This window comes from Hyla sarda, chromosome 7 (assembly GCF_029499605.1).
Source record: "Hyla sarda isolate aHylSar1 chromosome 7, aHylSar1.hap1, whole genome shotgun sequence".
NCBI lineage: Eukaryota > Metazoa > Chordata > Amphibia > Anura > Hylidae > Hyla > Hyla sarda.
This window is the reverse complement of record NC_079195.1, coordinates 66,207,115-66,225,234: the sequence shown is the minus strand read 5'-3', so window position 1 is coordinate 66,225,234 and position 18,120 is coordinate 66,207,115. Positions and strand designations below refer to the sequence as shown.

The window sequence follows — 18,120 nt, the reverse complement described above, 5'->3', positions numbered from 1 at the left end:
TCTATTAATGTCCCCTCCCCTATCACAGATAATGTTCTCCCCCACAGTCTACACTTTTCAGGAGCCCCAAAAGTACATACAGAAAAGTAAGAGGGTGAAAGCATAAACAAACATACAAATTTGACCTACGTTAGCTTCAATAAAATCTATGAATATGTTAGGACATAAGCCTCTGTACGTTTTTTTTGTAGCAAAAACGAAAACCTCAAACATGACGTGAATCCAGCCTTAGGGCAGGGTCACACGGGGCCCATCCGCAGCATATTTCACGCTGCGGATGCGCCAACGGCAGTCAGAGGGACTGCAGAGCGAGCTCCCGGCCGCAGCCAGGAGGTTGTTCTGCAGTTCCCCTTGTGACTGCCACCAGCGCATCCGCAGCGTGAAATACGCTGTGGATGCGCCCATGTGAAATAGGCAGCAAATACTGTATGTGTGAATGTACCTAATGGAGAAAATCCATAAGAAATATGTAAATAATATGCAACAGAAATTAACATAGTGTGAATTTTTTTATTTCTGATAGGAAAAGATCTGCAGGACATGGATGAGATTTGTTCATTTCCAAGCAAAAGCTGCCTTAAATCCATCCTGTGAACATACCCTAAAGGTAACTACTGGCTAAGCTGCAAAGTGCGGGCAAATCGTATTTTGTATACAAACAGGACTATTTACTGCACTGTGCCATCTCCTCCTGACATCCGATAATGCACAGGAAACAAAACAAAGCTTAAAGTGCTGTTGTCACGCCATTACTCATCTACTTTGCCTAGGACTGCAGCTTATATGACAGATTTGTGCTGAACTGGCAGGCAACTGTGTAATAGGGAAAGAGGTCTGTATACAGTAGATCAGTGTTTTTACCAAATAGTGTCTCCAGCTGTTGTAAAACTACAACTCCCGGCATGCCCGGACAGCCTTCAGCTGTCCGGGCATGCTGGAAGTTATAGTTTTGCAACAGCTGGAGACACACTGTTTTGAAAACAGTGCAGTAGATTTAGAAACTGTCACTATAAATGCTACCGCCCAATGATGATGAGCATAGTGACCAATACTGGTATCATTCATGGCGGGTGGAAACTCATCATCCATACAATAAATATGCTACTAAATCAAAGTGTCACTGTCATTTAAAAAAAAAAAAAAAAAATACATCATAGAGTCATGTCAAAAGTTTGCTCCGGTCATGTCTGGGTGCCCGGACCTCCACCAATTCTCTCAGCTAAGCACTCTTCTTCCTGATCTCTCCATCCTGCAGTAGGCAGAATCCATAGGCTTCTCCGGAATCCATCTCTCAGCACAGAGAAAAGAGAAATGGGGAGAGAAGCCCTTTGCTGAATTTCTCTCCGCTTGTTCTAGCGGCACAGAGTAAAGAGGGACAGGGAGAAAAGCCCTTTGCTGAGTTTCTCCCTGCTTGTTCTAGCAGCACAGAGAAAAGAGAGATGGGGAGAGAAGCCCTTTGCTGAATTTCTCCCCGCTTGTTCTAGCAGCACAGAGAAAAGAGAGATGGGGGGAGAAGCCCTTTGCTGAATTTCTCTCCGCTTGTTCTAGCGGCACAGAGTAAAGAGGGACAGGGAGAAAAGCCCTTTGCTGAGTTTCTCCCTGCTTGTTCAAGCAGCACAGAGAAAAGAGAGATGGGGAGAGAAGCCCTTTGCTGAATTTCTCTCCGCTTGTTCTAGCGACACAGAGTAAAGAGGGACAGGGAGAAAAGCCCTTTGCTGAGTTTCTCCCTGCTTGTTCTAGCAGCACAGAGAAAAGAGAGATGGGGAGAGAAGCCCTTTGCTGAGTTTCTCCCCGCTTCTTCTAGCGGCACAGAGAAAATAGAAAAGGGGAGAGAAGTCCTTTGCAGAGTTTCTGACCACTTGTTCCAGTAATTGGTGGAGGTCTCAGCCCCCAGACTTTGACCGATGAAAATTTTTGACATGTCAAAAAAATTGTAAACAACAGGTATACTTTAAATCAAAAGGTGTCCATGTACTACACATTCAAGGTAAGTTCTTGATATAGAGTGCTACGATGTACAACTCTTTGTCCAATAGAAGCTCTAATAACATGTCCAAGGGGTGTCCAAGGAGTGTCCTGAATAATATGCCCAAGGGGTGTCCTGAGTGGAGAGTCATGTCGAGATGTGCCAGAGATGACATGTAACACGCAAATATGAAATAAAAGTGTGAACTCAAACATTTAGGGAGAGTCACTTTATTCATGTAGTCAAGGTTGTGTATTACGATAAACCTTACCTTGAAGGTGGACAGGCCATAAAGTCTTGTGGTGTGCACAGTCTCGGGTGAAATATTTGTAATATTCGTAATAAAATCCTCCAGGTATTTACAGGCTTGTTCCAGGTGTGTGGTGTTTATGATGATCTGCACAAGCTACAAAGCAAAGAGGTAGCAGGTTTGTAACACGCGGTCCCACCTGATTTTTAAGGCGGTATTGTCTTTTTCAGACAGTACAAAAATATATGGCAATTACTGTATTACAGGAAACTGCACAGCTATATATAGCTTAGAGCAATGCTGGCAGACATACATAGCTTCCTTATCTGGAGGGAAAACACTGAATCTTCAGCAGGTTGAAAATCAGGGCTTGTTAAGACAGGTGTTTTTGGCAGAATTTGTTCTTGACCCACATTAAACAGAATGAAACTGCCCGGGAGATGTTGGGACCAATGGAGTCATAAAGATATGTTAGAAGCTTTTATTGTTGAGGTCATGTGAGCTGGGACCCTCGATAATAACTAGAATGAAGGGGCCACTTAGACACATAACAGTCCCATCAGAGTCTATAGGCACCTTATCAACATCAGCGCCAAAAACTTACGGAAACTGCTAATTTAAAGCTAAGTAAGCTGAAAGCTTGTAAGTGGACCAGTCCCCCTTAAAGGGGTACTCCGCTCCTGGACATCTATTCCCCTATCCATAAGACAGGGGATAAGATGTCTGATCGCGGAGGTCCCGCCGCTGGGGACCCCTGCGATCTTAGCTGTTGTACCCCAGACATCCGATGCACGGAGCAAACTTCTCTCCGTGCCAGATGACTGGCGATGCGGGGTGAAGGCTTGTGAGTGTAAAAAAAAAAAAATAAAGGTACCCTTTAATATGGTGTTTCCAAACCAAGGTGCCTCCAGCTGTTGCAAAACTACAACTCCCAGCATGGGGCAGGGCCGTGACGTCACGGCCCTGCCCCATGCTGGGAATTGTAGTTTTGCAACAGCTGGAGGCACCCTGGATGGGAAACACCGGATTAGAGGGTACCTCTATTTTTTTTTTTTTACACTTGCAATACAAGTCTATGGGACTTCTGGTGATTTAGTAGACTGCTCACTTAAAGGGGTACTCCGGTGGAAAACAATTTTTCAGAAAGTTAAACAGATTTGTAAATTACTTCTATTAAAAAATCTTAGTCCTTCCAGAACGTATTAGCTGCTGTATACTACAGAGGAATTCTTTTCTTTTTTTAATTTCTTTTCTGTCTGACCACAGTGCTCCCTGCTGACACCTCTGTCCATGTCAGGAACTGTCCAGAGTAGGAGCAAATCCCCATAGAAAACCTCTCCTGCTCTGGACAGTTCCTGACACGGACAGAGGTGTCAGCAGAGAGCACTGTGGACAGACAGAAAAGAACAACTCAACTTCCTCTGTAGTATACAGCAGCTGTTAAGTACTGGAAAGGTTAAGATTTTTTAACAGAAGTAATTTACAAATCTGTTTAACTTTCTGGCCCCAGTTAATTTAAAAAAAATTTTTTTTCCCACTGGAGTACCCCTTTTAAGCAGTGAGAAATAAGAGGTACTCTTAGAGGGCTTTCCAGGGATTCTTTTTTTATTAATCTTTTTTATCTTTAGGATAGGTCAGCAATATCAGATTGGATGGGGGCTGGCAAGCAGTACCAAACCTGAAAAACAACAAAAATGAGAGATAATGCCCATCTCCATGTTAATACTCACTTCAGTCAGACCTATATGAGGCTTTTTGATGAGGTTTTGCAAACCGCTGTTTAAGGTTCTTGTGAGAAGTAAGTTGGTAGATTTCCGGAGCAGATCATCAATCTCTGTTGAGCTGAAATCAATCATAAAAAGACAAGCTCCTTTAATACATCGGACCTCTAATAGACGCAGCAAAAAATGAACTAAGGTGAAGTGTGAACCCGGATAGGTTTCTACAACACGTCCTCTGTCTGCGGCCCCGAATGTCAATCAGGACATTTCCTTCCACCTCAGGCGCCACTAAGAACAAACCTTTGACACTTCCACTCGGAGCGAGTCTCATAGGGGAATTATTACAAGGACAAAATATGCAACAATCCCAGAACGTGAATGAAAGTGTTTCTTTGTAGGATGACTTATCTGTGACTCTATCAACAGCGGAAGGAAATAACATTCGCTATTTACTCGAGAAGAAAAATTTATAGAGGCATAGACAGACAATCTCAATACAATAGTACATCTGCCCCTTTAAAGGGGTACTCCGGTGAAAAACTATTTTTTATTTTAATTTTTTATTTTAAATCAACCTGTGCCAGAAAGTTAAACAGATTTGTAAATAACTTTTATTAAAAAATCTTAATCCTTCCTGTACTTATTAACTGCTGAATACTACAGTGGAAATTATATTCTTTTTGAAACACAGAGCTCTCTGCTGACATCTCTGTCCATTTTAGGAACTGTCCAGAACAGCATATGTTTGCTATGGGGATTTCCTTTTACTCTGGACAGTTCCTAAAATGTCAGCAGACAGCTTTGTGTTTCAAACGGAAAAGAATTTCCACTGTAGTATTCAGCAGCGAATAAGTACAGGAAGGATTAAGATTTTTTAATAGAAGTAATTTACAAATCTGTTTAACTTTCTGGCACCAGTTTATTTTCACCGGAGTTCCCCTTTAATGACCGTCAAAAAATTAGAATAGGTCATTACTGTATGAAAAGAATACATTAATATAATGTATGTATAGGGCAGTGTTTCCCAACTAGGGTGCCTCCAGATGTTGCAAAACTACAACTCCCAGCATGCCTGGACAGCCTTTGGCTGTCCAGGCATGCTGGGAGTTGTAGTTTTGCAACACCTGGAGGCACCCTGGTTGGGAAACACTGGTATAGGGTATATTAGGAAAGTTATAAGGAATCAGGGTCAGTTTTTTTAAAATAAAATCATATTTAAAGTGTTTTATGTGCAAGGCTTTATAATACAGCATTGTTTCCCAACCAGGGTGCTGGGAGTTGTAGTTTTACAACAGCTGGAGGCAAACTGGTTGAGAAACACTATGACATCCAGCCAAACTTGTTGCAAAATTACAACTTCCAGCATGCCCGGATATAGGCTTTGGCTGCCCAAGCATGCTGGGAGTTGTAGTTTTGCAACAGCTGGAGGCAGCCTGGTTGGAAAACAGTACAAAATTCCAGTAAAACCTATTGCAAAACTACAACATTCCAGTATAAAAAGACAGGAATTGGCTGTCCGGGTCTGTTGGGAGTTGTAGTTTTGAAAAAGGTGGAGGCATCCTGGTTGGGAAACACTAATACAAGATCGTTTCCCAACCAGGGTGCCTCCAGCTGTTGACAAACCAAAACTTACAGCACTGGCTGTCTGGCTATGCTAGGAGTTGTAGTTTTGCAACAGCTGGAGGCACCCTGGTTAGGAAACACTACCATTTGCGGGAAAACTTGTTGCAAAACTACAACTTCCAGCATACACAGACCGCCTTCAGCTGTCAGGGCATGCTGGGAGTTTGAGTTTTGCCACAGCTGGAGGCACCCTGGTTCGGAAATACTGTAATACTGTGTAGGTAAACTTCTAGAATAGGAAATCCCGAATAAGCTATGTTTATATGTTGAATTTTTTCTGAGTGTAATTGTTTGCTACAGTTTTTGAAATGGCGTCAAAAATGGCTGCAAATATCATTATGCTGCTGGAAGAAACCAGGCAAGGTGTGACCGCAGCCATAAAGGGTCATCAGTAGGGGAATTTACCAGTAAAACTACTTTTAGTGGCAGGTTCAAGCAGTTCATACTATGTGAGCAGGACATTGGTCCCGGGTCATCATAAAACAGCTTATAACCTTTGTAGCTGAAGGGACTTGGAATTTCCCAGCCACCTTGCTGCATATTATGGACATCCCACAGTTAACAGGAGCAACTCTGCTATGAACTCCATATAAGTCAACTGAGGTAAACAACTACATAAATTCTAAAGTTAAGGAAAAGTGTTTTTTGGTACTTCACAGTCATATCACGACAATGTCCATGGTGCACCATTGTACATTTTATAAGGCATTTAGCTGTCCAGCCTGCAAGCTTGCTCAGGTTTTTACTGTAACATATCACTGTAACATATGTAACATAGTTCATAAGGTTGAAAAAAGACCAGAGTCCATCAAGTTCAACCTATAACCCTAATGAGTCCCTACTGAGTTGATCCAGAGGAAGGCAAAAAACCCTCATACTAGAGGTAAAATTTCCTTCCTGACTCCAAATATGGCAGTCAGAATAAATCCCTGGATCAACGTTCTGTCCCTATAAATCTAGCGATGTTATTACTCTCCAAAAATGCATCCAGACCCCTTTTGAATTCTTTTACAGAGTTCACCATGACCACCTCCTCCGGGAGAGAATTACACAGTCTCACTGCTCTTACAGTAAAGAATCCCTATCTGTGCTGGTGTAGAAACCTTCTTTCCTCTAGACGTAGAGGATGCCCCCGTGTTATAGATACAGTCCTGGGTATAAATAGATCATGGGAGAGATCTCTGTACGGTCCCCTGATATATTTATACATAGTTATTAGGTCTCCCCTAAGCCTTCTTTTTTCTAAACTAAATAACCCTAATTCTGATAATCTTTCTGGGTACTGTAGTCCTCCCATTCCCTGTATTACTCTGGTTGCCTGTCTTTGAACCATCTCCAGCTCCACTATATCTTTCTTGTACACTGGTGCCCAGTACTGTACACAGTATTCCATGTGTGGTCTGACTAGTGATTTGTACAGCGGTAGAATTATTTCCTTGTTGTGGGCATCTATGCCCCTATTGATGCAGCCCATGATTTTATTTGCCTTGGCAGCAGCTGCCCGACACTGGTCACTACAGCTAAATTTACTATTAACTAAGAATCTTAAAACCTTTTCCATGTCAGTCGTCCCAAGTGTTCTCCCATTTAATACATATTCCCAGCCCGGATTTTTCTTCCCCATGTGCACTACCTTACATTTATCAGTGTTGAACCTCATCTGCCACTTCCCAGCCAAAACCTCCAACCTATCCAGATCCATTTGTAACAGTGCTCTGTCCTCTATAGTGTTTACCGCTTTACAGAGTTTAGTATCATCTGCAAAGATTGCTACTTTACTATTCAACCCCTCTACAAGGTCATTAATGAATATATTAAATAGAACAGGACCCAAGACGGACCCCTGTGGTACCCCACTAGTAACAGTCACCCAATCAGAATAAGTACCATTAATAACCACCCTCTGTTTCCTATCATTGAGCCAGTTACTTACCCACTTACACACATTCTCCCCCAGCCCAATCCTTCTCATTTTATGCACCAACCTTTTATGTGGCACCGTATGAAATGCTTTGGAAAAATCCAGATATACGACATCGAGCAATTGCCCCTGGTCCAGTCTGGAGCTCACCTCCTCATAAAAGCTGATCAGGTTAGTTTGACAGGACCGATCCCTCATAAAGCCATGCTGATATGGGGTCATACATTTATTTTTATTAAGATACTCCAAAATAGCATCTCTTAGAAAACCCTCAAACAATTTACATACAACAGAGGTTAAAGTAACAGGCCTATAATTCCCGGGGTCACCTTTTGATCGCTTTTCAAATATTGGCACCACATTTACTATGCGCCAGTCCTGGGGAACAGTCCCTGTTACTATAGAGTCCCTGAATATTAAAAGTAGGGGTCTGCCTATCACATTACTTAATTCCATTAGAACTCGGGGGTGAATGCCATCTGGACCTGGTGATTTGTCTAATTCGATTTTTTGTAGACGGCACTGTACTTCTTCCTGGGTTAGACAGGTGACCTGTACTGGGGAGTTTACCTTATCACACAGTATTTCACCTGGCATTTCATTTTCCTTACAGTGAAGAAGAATTTGTTTTATATATTTGCTTTTTTCTGATCCCAGTTTATAATTTCTTCCTTTACACTTTAATTTTTGATCTTTTTGCTATTTATATAGTTATAGAACATTTTGGGGTTAGTTTTACTCTTTTTGGCAATGAGTCTTTCTGTCTATATTTTTGCTGTTTTTATCAGTTTTTTACATATTTTACATTTTTCTCTATAGCTTTTTAATGCTTCTTCACTGCCGTCCTGTTTAAGTAGTTTAAACGCTTTATTTTTGTCATTTATTGCCACCTTATTTTGTTCATCCATATTGGTTTTCTTTTATTTCTGACCCTTTTATTCCCATAAGGTATATACATCTTACAGTGAGAATTTAAGATAATTTTAAAAGTCTCCAATTTAGTGCCAGTATTCTTGCTTTTGAGGACATTATCCCATTTTATAATGTTAAGGGCTTCTCTGAGTTGATCAAACTTTGCCTTCCTAAAGTTCATTGTTTTTGTGGCCCCTCGCGAGGTTCCCTTATTGAAGAACCAGTTATACTGTATTATATTATTATCACTATTTCCTAGGTGTCCTTCTACTTGCACATTAGTTACTCTGTCAGGTCTGTTGGTTAATATTAAGTCCAGTAGGGCGCCCCCTCTGGTCGGGCCCTGCACCATTTGGGAGATAACTGTCTTTAGCTATAGTCAGAAACCGGTTTCCTCTATTAGATTCACAGGTCTCAGTCTCCCAGTTTATTTCAGGATAGTTAAAGTCCCCCATTATTATCACATCATTCTGATTTGCTGCCTTGTTTATTTGCCTCAGTAATCGATCTTCTGGATCTTCCGTTATGTTTGGTGGTTTATAGCAAACCCCTATCAGGATTTTTTTTATCTCCATATATTTCTACCGATAATGACTCCACATTATCATTTACCTCCCGTATATCCTCCCACAGTGCGGCTTTAAACTCGATTTCACATACAAACTCCTCCCCCTTTCCGTTTTTTCGATCCTTCCTGAATAGACTATAACCCTGTATGTTGACTGCCCAGTCACAGCTATCGTCCAACCAAGTCTCTGTTATACCCACTATGTCATAATCCTCCTCAGACATCAACCACTCCAGTTCGTCAGTTTTATTGGTCAGACTTCTGGCATTAGTCAACATGCAATTCAATGGTGTCCCTATTACTATTCTAACCCCTCCCTCCGTTCCACCCCCAGGTACATTGATAAGTCCCCCTCTCTATCTACACTATCTTCCCCCTCTATGTTGTAGGTTCCCTCCCCCCAGTCCCTAGTTTAAACACTCCTCCACCCTTCTAGCCATCTTCTCCCCACGCACAGCTGCACCCTCCCCATTGAGGTGCAGCACGTCCCTACGGTAGAGCCGGTAACCGACAGCGAAGTCGGCCCAGTTCTCCATGAACCCAAACCCCTCCTTCCTACACCAGCTTCTGAGCCACTTGTTTACCTCCCTAATCTCCCGCTGCCTCTCTGGTGTGGCTCGTGATACAGGTAATATTTCAGAAAATACTACCTTGGAGGTTCTTGCCTTAAGCTTGCGGCCTAAGTCCCTGAAATCATTTTTTAGAACACTCCACCTACCTCTTACTTTGTCATTGGTGCCAATATGTACCATAACTGCTGGATCATCTCCAGCACCGCCCATCAATCTGACAACACGATCCGCGATGTGCCGAACTCGAGCGCCAGGAAGATAACATACTGTTCGGCGATCCTGGTCTTTATGTATACTACATAGTTTTGCTGTTCTTCTAATTCTAACATTAATTTCCATTCCACCTGGACAGTTATTCAGGAAAACACATTCATAATAGAATTGGCAGAAACCACACAACTGTAAGGAAAAATCTGCCCCTGAAAGGCAGCATGTAAGTGCTGCCATCAAGTGTATAGATTTAGTACTGCACTAGAGGGCTTCTGAGGGTCATGGGCTGCAGAAGAAGAAAAACAGAGGAATGAAATAGATTTTATTTCCATATAAGTGAGATGAACAATGCAACATGTCGAGTATTGAGGACAGCTAAAGAGTTCTAGCTCAATGTAGTTATCGGCCACAGGGTTTTATCTATAATAATATAGATCTTGATAGAGGAGCACCGTGTGCATAAGGAATTCGAGTGGCCGCTCAGCTCCAGGACCAGACCAGGGTCCCTAAATGCATTGTCCAAATTCAGGCAGAAGCGGCACTCCAAATTAAGGTGAAAAGGTAGGTGTTTATTCACACATCTATGATACAAGCATAGTTTCGGCTCATCTACTGATTCGCTGCTTAAAAAGGCTCTATAGATGAGCCGAAACATCGCTTGTATCACAGATAGAACCTACCTTTTCATCTTAATTTGGAGTGCCGCTTCTGCCTGAATTTGGGTTTTATCTATAGAAACTGTGCGTCCACACATCATGTGTCCTCACCCTAAGTAATCAACATACACATATGTATCACACACACATACATATATACACATATATATGTGTATATATCACAGATAGATATATATAGATATATATAGTATTATGTTCCACAAAAATAGACCAAATATAGCGAATACATTGGCATGTTTCCAGAAAGTATACGTTTTGTTTAGCAATAGCACATGGGGTTCTTATGATCCCAAATTATAGAGCCATGTATATTCTTTGTGCTATACACTGTATTCAGCTATAGCAGTGTTTCCCAACCAGTGTGCCTTCAGCTATTGCAAAACTACAACTCTCATGCTTTGTATACATAAAACTATAGGAGTTTCTGGGAAAGTAAAAAAAATACACCCGTGGGAATTTCAATCCCGCCGCAAGCCGTTTGGGTACCGGACCGGGATGTCTGCTGAAATTATTCAGCAGGTATCCCAGCTCATCGCCGAGGGGGGTCCAGAGACCCCCCCTTCAATTCAGACCGGCAATCTGCTGTGATTCGGGGTCATACAGGTCTCCGGTGACCTGGAAAATAAGGGTAATCAAAGGTGTCTTGGATCCTCCTGAAGGGATAGGAGTGAGGTGGCACTCCTCAGGGGTGCCACCCCTCCTATTGGTTGGTCAGAAGCGACCGACCAATAGCAGATCGTGGGCGGGGGGTTAAAGCTAGGTTTCCCTGCTCTACCCACCAATGGTAGTCCGGGCAGAGCAGGGGAACCGTGATGTGAGCAGCGGCGGTGGTTCCTTACTGGGCGGCGATCGGCAATCCTCCAGCTTGCGCGGCGTGCAGCGATTCTGTTGCAGGAGGTGAGTAGTTGCTTGGGAACATCTGCAGGGCGACAGTTTGGAGACCATTAAGCAGTGGTCTCTAAACTGCAGCCCTCCAGATGTTGCAAAACTACAACTTCCAGCATGCCCTGACAGCTGTTTGCTGTTTGGGCATTTTGGGATTTGTAGTTTGCAGGATTTAGAGGGGTACAGTTTGGAGATCACTGTGCGGTGGTCTCTAAACCGTAGCCCTCAAAATCTTGCAAATCTACAACTCCCAGCATGGACGAACAGCAAAAGGCTGTCTCGACATGCTGGGTGACGTAGTTGGGTGCCTCAAGCTGTTGCATAACTACAACTCCTAGCATGCCCTTCGGCGATCAGTACATGCTGGGAGTTGTAGTTTTGAAACAGCTGGAGGCACACTGGTTGGAAAATACTAAGTTAGGTAACAGAACCTAACTGAAGGTTTTCCAACCAGTGTGCCTCCAGCTATTGCAAAAGTACAACTCCCAGCATGCACGGTCTGTAAGTGCATGCTGGGAGTTGTACTTTTGCAACAGCTGAAGGTTTGCCCCCCTCATGAGAATGTACAGGGTACATTCACACGCGTGGGTTTACAGTGAGTTTCCTGCTTCAAGTTTGAGCTGTGTCAAATTTTCCGCCACAGCTCAAACTCCTAGCGAGAAACTCACCATAAACCCCCGCCCGTGTGAATGTACCCTAGAAACACACTACACTAACACAAAATAAAGGGTAAAACACTACATATACACCCCTTACTCTGTCCCCCCCCCAATAAAAATGAAAAACGCATCGTACAGCAGTGTTTCCAAAACGGAGCCTCCAGCTGTTGCAAAACAACAACTACCAGCATTTCCGGACAGCCATTGACTGTCCAGGCATGCCAGGAGTTTAGCAACAGCTGGAGGCACCCTGTTTCGGAATCACTGGCGTAGCATATTATTGATAGTGGAGCCAATTGTAACGCTTGCATCCAAGTCCACCCCTATGCAAATCCCTAATTTAGGCCTCAAATGTGCATGGCGCTCTCTCACTTCAGGGTCCTGTCGTATTTCAAGGAAATAGTTTAGGGCCACATATGGGGTGTTTCCATACTCGGGAGCAATTGCTTTACAAATCTTGGGGGGCTTTTTCTCCTTTTACCTCATATGAAAAGGAAAAGTTGGGATCCACACCAGCATGTTAAAAAAATTTAACTTTTTACACTAACATGCTGGTGTTGCCCCATACTTTTCATTTTCACAAGAGGTAAAAGGCAAAAAAGACCCCCAAAATTTGTGACGTAATTTCTCCTGAGTACGGAAATACCACATATGTGGACGTAAAATGCTCTCGGGAGCACAACAAGGCTCAGGAAAGAGAACGCACTATAAGTATGCAAAACATGCAAAAGATCTACTTATACAAAAAATAATTATACTGTAATAATGTGCCCTATAATAGTGGCTACATGTAATGGCTATATGCAATGCCCCTTTGCAAGTAGAATAAGCCTAATAGGTAGACTCCAAATAAATAATAAATAGCCATAGAAAATTAGCTACTCAAATTATAGTAAATAAATAATTAATCTTTATCTTTATTAAACATAGAGTTAAAAAATACATGATTAAAAAGGAGGAGAATGACACAGGCATACCTGGGACAAGTATATATCAGAGCAAAAATGTAAAACATACTGGCACTGGAAAAGATGGTAGTTAAAAGTGCTGGATAATTGAACTACTACAAGCTCAGGCTTTATCCAAAAGACCAGAGCAAAAAAGTGCAAGTGCAGTATAATAGTAGGTTTAAATGAAGACTATGCAGCAGTAAGCAATGAGGATGCATATCACAGTGCAAATGGAAGTACTAGAAGTCCCATGATGCCGCCACCCCTACATGTGTTTCGGTCCGCTGACCTTCGTCTGGGGGTCTATGTACATTTGAGTCCTAAATTAGTTATTTGCACAGGGGTGGCTGATTTTACAGCGGTTCCGACATCAACGCAAAAAAATTAATACCCACGTGTGACCCCATTTTGGAAATTACACCCCTCACAGAACATATCAAGGGGCATAGTGAACTTTAACACGCCACAGGTGTTTAATGATTTTTGTTAAAGCTGGATGGGAAAATGAAAAAAAAAAAAAACATTTCACTAAAATGCAGATGTTACCCAAAATTTTTCATTTTGGGAAAAAAGGCACCAAAATTTGTAACCCCATTTCTTCTGAGTAAGAACATACCCTATATGTGGATGTTAAGTGTTCTGTGGGTGAACTACAATGCTCAGAAGAGAAGGAGTGCCATTGGTCCGTAAAAATGAAAAATAAAATTTTTAATTTGCACAGCCCACTGTTCCAAAGATCTGTCAAATGCTCACTGCACCCCTTATTAAATTCTGTGAGGGGTGTAGTTTCCAAAATGGGTCACAGTTGGGGGGGTCCACTGTTCTGGCACCACGGGGACTTTGTAAACGCACATGGCCCCCGACTTCCATTCCAAACAAATTCTCTCTCCAAAAGCTCAATGATGCTCCTTCTCTTCTGAGCATTGTAGTGCGCCAGCAGAGCACTTGACGTCCACACTTGGGGCATTTCCATACTCATAAGAGATGGGGTTACACATTTTGGGGGGCATTTTCTCCTATTACCCCTTGTAAAAATGCATTTTAGTGAATTTTTTTTTTGGTCATTTACACATCTGACTTTAACAAAAAGTTTTCAAACACCTGTGAGGTGTTAAGGCTCCCTGTACTCCTTGATACATTCCTTGAGGAGTGTAGTTCCCAAAATAGTGTGCCATGTTTGTTTTTTTTTTTTTTTTTTCTGGCGCCATAGGGGCTTCCTAAATGTCACATGACCCCTAAAAACCATTTCAGCTAAATTTCCTTTCCAAAAGCCAAATGTGACTCCTTTTCTTCTGAACATTGTAGTGCACCAGCAGAGCACTCGACATCCATATATGGGGCATTTCCATACTCAGAAGAGATGGGGTAAAAAATTTGGGGGGGGGGCATTTTCTCCTATTACCCACTCTCCAAAATTCCATTGTCGCTCCTTCCCTTCTGAGCACTTTGTTGCACCCACAGAGCACTTTACATCCACATATGAGGTATTTCCTTACTCAAGAGAAATGGGGTTCCTTTTACCCCTTGAAAAAATACAAAAAATGGCTCTACAAGAACATGTGAGTGTAAAAAATTAAGATTTAGAATTTTCTCCTTCACTTTGCTGCTATTCCTGTGAAACACCTTAAGAGTTAACAAACTTTCTGAATGACATTTTGAATACTTTGAGGGTGCAGTTTTTATAATGGGGTAATTTATGAGGTATCTCTAACATGAAAGCCCCTCAAATCCACTTCAAAATGAACTGGCCCCTGAAAAATTCAGATTTTTACATTTTTGCGATTTTTTTTTTTAAATTGCTGCTAAACTTTGAAGCCCTCTAATGTCTTCAAAAAAGTAAACACATGTCAACTTTATGATGCCAACATAAAGTAGACATACTGTATATCAATATATCATTTATTTAGAATATCCATTTTCCTTACAAGCATACAGTTTCAAAGTTAGAAAAATGCAAAATGTTCAAAATTTTCATGAAATTTGGGGCTTTTTCACCAAGAAAGGATGCAAGTAATGACGAAAATTTTAAGTAGAATAGGTCACGGAAAAACTATCTCGGAATCAGACTAAAAGGTAAAAGCATTCCAGAGTTATTAATATAATATATAATAGTTATTAATAGTGACAGTGGTCAGATTTGCAAAAAAGGGCTGCGTCCTTAAGGTGAAAATTAGCTGCATCCTCAAGGAAAATACTTTTTTTCATATATCAACTGGCTCCAGAAAGTTAAACAGATTTGTAAATTACTTCTATTAAAAAAAATCTTAATCCTTTCAGTATTTATGAGCTGCTGAAGTTGAGTTGTTCTTTTCTGGCTAAGTGCTCTCTGATGACACCCGTCTTGGGAACTGTCCAGAGTAGAAGCAAATCCCCATAGCAAACCTATTCTGCTCTGTGCAGTTCCTGAGACAAGCAGAGATGTCAGCAGAGAGCACTGTTGCCAGACAGAAAAGAACAACTCAACTTCAGCAGCTGATAATTATTGGAAGGATTAAGATTTTTTAATAGAATTTATTTACAAATCTGTTTAACTTTCTGGAGCCAGTTGATATATAAAAAAAAAGTTCTTTCCTGGAATACCCCTTTAAGGGGTTAAAAAGCTACTTGTTTATAGTCATAATAATAATAATAATAAAAAATTATCATAATAATAATAATACATTGGATATGCAAGATAATAAAGCTCTCTGCTGACATCTCTGCTGACATTTTAGGAACTGTCTTAAAATGGACAGATATGTCAGCAGAGAGCACTGTGGTCATGATGTGAGCAGAGAGCTCTGTGTTCCAAAAAGAAAAACATTTCCTCTGTAGTATTCAGCAGCTAATAAGTACTTGAAGGATTAAGATTTTTTAATAGAAGTAATTTACAAATCTGTTTTGACTTTCTGGCACCAGTTGATTTAAAAAAAAAAAAAAAAAAAGGTTTTCCATGGGATTCTAGGCCCTCATAGTGTCCTTCTTAGTTTTTTTGGGTAAAAAAGCAGAAACATTTGCAGCCCTTTGCACTTTGCTTACACCGGACTGTGGTTTACCATGGCAGGTAGTCCAGTCACATATGGACAGTCAACATACAAGTTTTCAGGCCAGGGGTCTTGCTTTAAGGTTTGTAAAAATGGTTTTGTCTATTGCAAGAAACTCATCTTTAGATAGAAGATGAAAAAAAGCATATATTATATATATATATATATATATATATATATATATATATATATTACCCCCACACACATGCATATATATACATATATAAACAACCACACACAAAGAAGAATCAATACAGCACTCCGTTGTAGTAAACAAAATTTGAGTGGCTTTATTCCATCTTGGATTCAAAGTGCAATGTTTCAGCTGCCCATGCAGCCTTTATAAAGCGTGCTTGGAACGTTGCACCGTGATGGAATAAAGCTGCTCAACTATTGTTTACTACAACAGAGTGTTGCAGTGATCCTTTTGAGTCTACCTATGTGACCTGGGCTTTACATCTGCTGGCACCCTATCAACTTTTCTATTGTGTGTGCTGCTTTACGTCTATCGTACACAATACTATTGGCAACCAGCCAGATCACTACTATCCTGTAAGGCTATGTTATTGCTCTATATTCGCTGTATACAGGCCGAATGGTATGCCGATGTATACTGCCGCATATCCCACATGTGCCCATCCATATCTTTCTGACCATATATTGTAGTTTTGCTGGACTTCAAAGTGCAGGCGGTCACGCTTTTGACAGTAGACACTCAAAATAACATGACCTAGTAGACGACTTTTAGTCCAATGTAATTAATGGCCATGGCTTGGTGGCTTGGATATGCAGCCCTGTTCAGTCAGTACACGAATGTATACGTATGTATGTATTACCTGTAACAAACGTGAACCTACTCTAAACAGTCTTAGGAGAATGACAGCTGGAATGGGACTGGTCACCTTGGCCCGCACCGCCACCTCTTTACCTACGGGCCTTGTCTTTACAGTGTGGTGTGCAGTTGCGGTGGGCACGCGTCACCCATTAGGCCAATAACGCTTGGTCACCTTGGCCCGCACCGCCACCTCTTTACCTACGGGCCTCGTCTTTACAGCGTGGTGTGCAGTTGCGGTGGGCACGCGTCACCCTATTAGGCCAATAACGCTTGGTCACCTTGGCCCGCACCGCCACCTCTTTACCTACGGGCCTCGTCTTTACAGCGTGGCGTGCAGTTGCGGTGGGCACGCGTCACCCTATTAGGCCAATAACGCTTCAAAATGGTTGTGCGTAGCTTTTTTTCACTTGGACTCTAAACACTGGCGCGCTGCTGTCTGGTGGTGACAACCTGTTAGCCGGTGGACTTTGTGTGAGTAAATATTTACAGGTTAGGTCAAAAGGTGACTCGTTACTATGTGTAAATTGTCCCAGGGATCAATTAAGGATGTGTGAACTCCTCTCATTTACATTCATTAAGAGATAAGACGTGGCAGATAAGCTGGAAGGAGGCTTCTGGCCGCTGTGTTTTCACGCTGGGCTCTCAAATGTTATTCTAACTGATTTAAACCAAGCCAGGTAGAGAAAGACAATTACAGAAAATGCATATCACAATGGAACAGGTTAATCTGCTCAGACTAACCAAACACCTTCTATTAACAGTCCCGAGTGATGCAGGCCGGCTGTACGGGCTACGACTTACCTACGAAACCTCTTCTGACAGAGTCTGGAGAAAATGGCGGCATGTGCATTACTTACGTCAGTTGATTTATGCAGGCGTTTCCAGTCTTATTAGAAACTCATGCCCTATTCTTACAATAGGTCATCAACATGAGATTAGTGAGGGTCTGACTCTCAGCACCCCAACTGATCAGCTGTTTGAAGGCGTTGCAGACCCTGATCTGCATCGATGTAGAGCAGTCTTTCCGAACCAGCGTGCCTGCTACAACTCCCAGAATGCCCGGACAAAGGTCATCAGTATGAGATAAGCAGGGGTCTGACTCTAAGTCAGTGTTTCCCAACCAGGGTGCCTCCAGCTGTTGCAAAACTACAACTCCCAGCATGCCCGGACAGCCGTTGGCTGTCCGGGCATACTGGGAGTTGTAGTTCTGCAACAGCTGGAGGCACCCTGGTTGGGAGACACTGCTCTAAGCACCTGAATTGACATGGAGTAGTGTTTCCGAACAAGCGTGTGGCCAGCTGTTGCAAAATTACAACTCCCAGTCTGCCCGGACAGTCAACAGCTGGAG

At 42.0% G+C, this 18,120-nt stretch overlaps 1 protein-coding gene across 6 annotated transcripts in view; it reads right to left on the bottom strand.

The window, feature by feature from the left end:
• The window catches only part of EXOC6 (exocyst complex component 6), a 303,616-nt gene that overhangs the window by 140,425 nt on the left and 145,071 nt on the right, over window positions 1-18,120 (bottom strand). For all 6 annotated transcript variants that reach the window (XM_056529421.1, XM_056529419.1, XM_056529417.1 and 3 more), the window contains 2 exons: window positions 3,947-4,058; window positions 2,238-2,372 (listed from right to left, as the gene is read on the bottom strand). In XM_056529421.1, the coding sequence (XP_056385396.1) occupies window positions 2,238-2,372; window positions 3,947-4,058 (247 nt within the window). The remainder of the gene's footprint in view (window positions 1-2,237; window positions 2,373-3,946; window positions 4,059-18,120) is intronic.